This window comes from Notolepis coatsorum (assembly GCF_963971535.1).
Source record: "Notolepis coatsorum genome assembly, chromosome: 1".
NCBI lineage: Eukaryota > Metazoa > Chordata > Actinopteri > Aulopiformes > Paralepididae > Notolepis > Notolepis coatsorum.
Window position 1 is genome coordinate 261297592 of NC_140165.1, and position 6000 is coordinate 261303591.

Consider the following 6000-nt stretch of genomic DNA (forward strand, 5'->3'; position numbering starts at 1 on the left):
GGCGCTGAGCGGTCGGCGAGTTAACCCGACTATCATCGGATCTGGCGTCCAATGAGTTAAGGGGAGGGCTATAATGAAACTGCTATCCTTGGACTATGTCCACCAGAAGAAAAGGCAGCCATCCCCATGGCTACCTGCAATTTCACCGAAACAATTAATATATATATGGTATATATACAAAAAAGAAGTTGTGCATTCTATTAAGTTATATTGATTGCTCACTTTAGACGGTTCGAACTTGAGTGTCAACCACACAGAAAGCTGCCCTCTACGGTGTATTTAAAGTAACCGTCTGTATCTGTGTTTCAGACCGGAGTGTGGACTTTGAGGACGATGAGGTCATGTTCTCCTCCCACCGCGGCTCCTTCCGGCCGCCCTCCTCGTTCCCCCTCGACCCCATCACCGACGACCCCCTCCTCAGGAGCAAGCCGGTCCACACCTACTCCCGGAACACCTCCGCCAAGCCCCCCCCGGGACCCTCCGCTCTGTTCCCCCCCTCCTCCTCCTCCTCCCAGGCTCCGCCTCCTCACATGGACCCCTCCCCCTCCTCCCTCGCTCTCCGCACATCCTCCTCCCCGCCCCTCCCCCCTTCCTATCTGCCCACCTCCTCGTTTCCCAGTAACGGATCCACCTCTCACCCTGCCTCCCTCTTCCCCCCGCCCCCCTCCTCCTCTTCCGTTTTTCTACCTCCTCCCTCTGTCTTTCCCCCCCCCGCCCCCCCTCCCTCCTCCTCTTCCATTTTCCCTCCCCCCTCGTCGTCGTCCCATCGCTCCCGCCCCCCCCACCACCCCGCCTCTCTCCCCCCCCCGAACCGCCACGCGTCGTCCTCCTCCTCGTCCGGGTACGGCTCCGGCGGCCCCCTCCCCCCCGGCGCCTCCTCCATGGCCACGGCGCGGGAGCAGGTGGCCCACACGGCCGCCCTGAGCCTCCAGCAGCAGCAGGCCAGCCGGGCGCTGCTGGCCTCCGTGTCCCACTCGCTGGAGACGCTGGCCCAGTCGGTGCAGCTGCTGGTGGAGAGCCAGCAGGAGTTCGTCCAGGACTCGCTGCTCCTCCAGAGGGAGATGGTGGACGTGTTGAGGGACTTCTCCGGCACCGCGCTCACCATGCTGCGGGAGAAGAGCAGCAACACGCAGGCACACAGTGTTCATCCCACACCGCAGCCCTGAGGGAGAACAGACACACAGCAGCCCTGAGGGAGAACAGACACACAGCAGCCCTGAGGGAGAACAGACACACAGCAGCCCTGAGGGAGAACAGACACACAGATATATATATATATATATATATATATATATATATATATATATATATATATATATACATACATACACGTATAAATACAGACGGTTTTTATAGGATGGAACTGGTACAGATGCAGGTATACAGATGGTGCAAACAAGTGTAAACTGTTTAACACACACACACACATTATAGCTAGCAGAGAGGAGAACACGTCTTTGCGAACAGACACACACACAGATTTCTATGTTATGCAAGAACATACAGGCACCTCAGCTATTGGAGTGCTTGTCTTATCGCGATCACTGGGACCCTCTTGGTGAGAGAGGGGGGAGAGAGTCACCAGGAGAGAGAGAGAGAGAGAGAGAGAGACGTAGAGAGGCAAGCTGCTACATGTGAATAGATTATAAAGCTACCAACTGTTACCAAAAGACAACGCTGTGTTTCTCAAACGAACAGAACCACAGTCGACTCTGAACCCCCGCCTCCCTGCTTCCTCCTACTCGTCAGTTGTTTTGATCACACCTGTGGCGGTTTTGGGGGATATTATTGATTGGTTCTATTGATTTTTAATGACGGTGAATACATCCACAAGTTGCTACTAGTGGTGTTGGAGCTGTGGAGTCTTGTTTATCAGCAGTGTGTGTGTGTGTGTGTGTGTGTGTGTGTGTGTGTGTGTGTGTGTGTGCGCGTGTGCGTGTGTGTTTTAATACAGTGGTTTTCAAATCTGTTCGTCAGGGGACCCAGCCTCTTAACACTTTGATCGCCATCGGTTAAATTCATAATTTACCATCCCTTGCCATCTCTATTTGTCTATGGAGAAGTTCCCCTTCTTTGCAGGGCTATAACTTTTTAAATTCTATTGCTAAATTGCCATTATTATGGCCCATTCAATGTCCTATATGTATTGTTCAGGGTGTAGCAACGTTAAACTTTTTCATTCACATATTCATACTAAAATATGGTCTAGTATAAGTATGTTTTTATCGTTTTCTGCAGCTTTCTCCAGAACTTGATTTATAGCTCCAAATGCATTATATTGATGATGAAATACAGTTTGATAGCAATCGGCGCGAGATAAAAAATTTCAACTGGACGTGGTTCTAGAAGTTTGTACGTATCATCTGATGATGACCGGATGGGCGGGGGATCGTTTATAATTCCGTGGGCAGCGTTAGATGATTCATCCAGAGTGGGTCATATGTTCATCATAGCAGTTTATATGGAACACGTTAGAATATAACGCTGAATCTTACCGTGGCTTCCTCGCGCCGCTGGCAGATGAGCGTGGAACAGAATTTTTTCTATTATGGGATGGAGAAATGCCCGATCCATTTCCAGGTTGTATAATAGTATATACGTCCAAATCATGTTGTTTTTTCGAGTTATTTGCACCGATCGATGTTCACTGTATCAAGACGGAGTCGCTCTAACGATAGCGAGTGCCCGGACCACATATGGATGAGCACTTCCGGTTCAAAGGTTAATTTCCGGTTGGCGATCTGCCGATCTGCCACCAGATGGCGCTCTTGAACCGCTAGAGAGTTGAGTGGAGCTTTGCAGTGTGTCTCAGGGCTCCGGAGGGGAAATATGATTTCGATCACAGATTTTTGAAATATTGACATCAAAGACGAGTTACGGCGTCTTCGGCAGAATGAGCATGGCTAGGAATGACGTCTTAACTCGTCCCCGGCGATCATAGTGTTAACCCTTTCACTGCCACACTACAGAAGGTTAACCCTTTACTATCACACTTACCCGTCGGTAGTGTGATGGTAAGGGGTTAACCTGCTGTAGTGTGGCAGTGAAAGGGTTAACCTTATGTGTATCGTCGCAGTGAAAGGGTTAACCTTTAATCCGAAGCCACTTACAAATTGTGAACAACCAGTCAGCGGGAGGGGTTCACCTCTGGCAGCTAAGGGTCCGTGGTGTTGTTTGTCTAGCAGTGTTGAACTTGAACTTCACTCTGTATAGTAGTGGTAGTAGTATAGACATTAGCATAGTAGATAGATAAATGATGCCACGTTTTAACTCCTCAAGTGAATCAGAATGCATCATGGGTAGGACTAGGTTAACCTTCTGTAGTGTGGTAGTGAAAGGGTTAAATAGGTCGCCAGGTCAGTGTCCCTAGTCTCACCCATGTCTTTGAGCACAACAGCTCATCGGGGAACCAAACTAGTAGTTAAAACCTTTTTTAAATGTTTTTTATATATATATATTTTTTTTTTCAAGCTTACCTTGTAGGGATTTGGGAAGGTTTGGGCAACATGGAGCCCGTTTTAAGGTTCTCCATATCTGGGTCCTGACCCACACATTAAAAACCACTGTTTTAAAGAGTTGAATGCATTTGAATGGATTGAATGAGTTGATGGGGACAGACTGGACTGTTTTCTTCTCTCTTTTTTTATCTTTATTTGTTTGTTAATATGCAGGTTTCTATTAAAGAGGTGGGGGGGGGGGGGGGGGGGCAAATGACAAAGAAAAAGCAATGTTGACATGTTTCTTTTTTATGTGATTTTGGGTTATTGATTATGTTGAAGTAACCGGTGCAGTCTATTTTAAATTAATGTCATTGAGGAAATGGATGTTTTTTTGCCTTTCTTTTTATTTTTAGAAGGTTGTCATATTAATCCTATGAAGAAATAATATGGAATCAATGTTCAGTCAATAGCAAATTAAATAGCCGTTTCTACTTGAGGCTAGGATTGGTTGAATTGTAAATTAATTGACTCCAAACTTGGAAAACGTGCTTGTGTGTGTCGGGTCCATCAGAGGGTGAGTTTTCTACCGCCACTCAGACACTGTTCTGACTTCGGGATGTGCATGACTGACCAAAATCATTTTCGAATAGTCTACTGTTCTTAAGACCAAACATTTTCTGTTTCAGTTTAAATTCAGTTCAAATGTTTAGTTTCAGTTATTCTTTTTAATAGAATGGATCATTAAAATCAAAGGGTATTGCACATAAATAGGCACTTCAGATAATCCTTCAGAACGTTGATCGGCTCAGCTGACCGACAATAAATCAAAATGACACCATTCACCATCGTAGCCTATAATAATAACATTGCATTGGCCTATCAACCGGTTTTAATAAACACAGTTAGCATGTGCATCTTTTAGATCAATTAGGCTAGGGAAATTAGGCTGCCTCTAAATATAAAAATGTATTAAATAAGAATGGTTTGCTTCACACAAAAGTAAAAGAGTATATATATATATATATATTTGACATGAAAGTCGAATGTGGAGACTGGCGCGACTATTAGAACATTGGAACTCCTCCCTAGTTGTGACGGGGTTAAATGTATTTTACATTACAGGAGACAGAACTCCTCCCTAGTTGTGACGGGGTTAAATGTATTTTACATTACAGGAAACAGAACTCCTCCCTAGTTCTGACAGGGTTAAATGTATTTTACATTACAGGAGACGGGGAGAGAAGTTCGTTAACACTTTAAGTGCCGAAAACGTGTTTAGGCGTCCTTCCCCGCCATGCTCAAGTTGCCGAAGACGCCGTAACTCGTCTTTGATATCAATATTTCAAAAATCTGTGATCGGAATTATATTTCCTTTCCGGGGCCCTGAGACACAAGTGTGATCTCCTCTCAATCCTCTAGCGGTTCAAGACCGCCATCTGGTGGCCGATCGGCAGATCGAAAAAACGGATGTTACCTTTAACCCGGCAGGACTCACTCCATATGTGGTCCGGGCACTCGCTAGTGTTAGAGAGACTCAGTCTTCACACAGTGAACATCGATCGCTGCAAATAACTCGAAAAAACATGATTTGGACGTATATATTATTATACAACCTGGAAATGGACCGGATATTTCTATATCCCATAATAGGAAAATGTCTGTTCCACGCTCATCGCCCAACGGCGTGAGGAAGATACGGTAAGATTCAGCGTTATTTTTCAATGTGTACGATACTAACTGCTATGATGAACATTTGACCCACAGTAGATGAATGGTATAACGCTGCCCACGGAATTATAAACGCCCCCTCGGCCATCCGGTCAACATCAGATGATACGTAGTAACTTCCAGAAGTCCGTCCAGTTGGATTTTTTTATATCGCGCCGATTGCTATCAAACTGTATTTGATCATCAATATAATGCATTTGGGGCTATAAATCACTTTCTGGAGAAAGCTGCAGAAAGAGATGAAAACATACTTATACTTTAGATCATATTTTAGTATGAATATGTGAATGAAAAAGTTTAACGTTCATACACCCTGAACAATACATATAGGACATTGAATGGGCCCTAATAATGGCGATTTAGCAATAGAATTTAAAAAGTTATAGCCCTGGAAAGAAGGGGAACTTCTCCATAGACAAATAGAGCTGGCAACCTATGGTATATCATGAATTTAGCCTTAGGCAATCAAAGTGTTAAAATGAAATCAACCGTGTTTATGTTCAGTGGAACAAAAATATGTTTTAAATTGTAGCGTTTTTATTCAGTGCTGAAAACAGTTCTTTATGGAAATGTACGACGAGCTTCGACTAACTTGAGCAGCTGCTATAGTTGTCTGACTCCATGTAACATGGGTGTCATCTCCATAGATATATAAACACTAGACGGCTCAAGGTGGAGTGTCCCGCGTAGTTCACCGGCGGCCATCTTGCTTGAGTGGACTACTGCATCTAGTGATATATTAGCTATGGTCATCTCCGTTCCCCAAACACCCCCATCTAGTGGTTGGTTCCAGGCAGCCATTCTGTGAGAAGAACAGCTGAAGAATCCAATA

General features: G+C 45.2%; 1 protein-coding gene across 1 annotated transcript in view; it reads left to right on the forward strand.

Annotated features, from left to right (window-relative positions):
* The window catches only part of LOC311227307 (uncharacterized protein), a 50446-nt gene extending 46765 nt beyond the window's left edge, over positions 1 to 3681 (forward strand). Inside the window, exon 8 of the mRNA XM_084312910.1 lies at positions 310 to 3681. Within this exon, the coding sequence (XP_084169036.1) occupies positions 310 to 1166 (857 nt within the window). The 3' untranslated portion in view covers positions 1167 to 3681. The remainder of the gene's footprint in view (positions 1 to 309) is intronic.
* The last annotated feature ends 2319 nt before the right edge of the window (positions 3682 to 6000 follow it).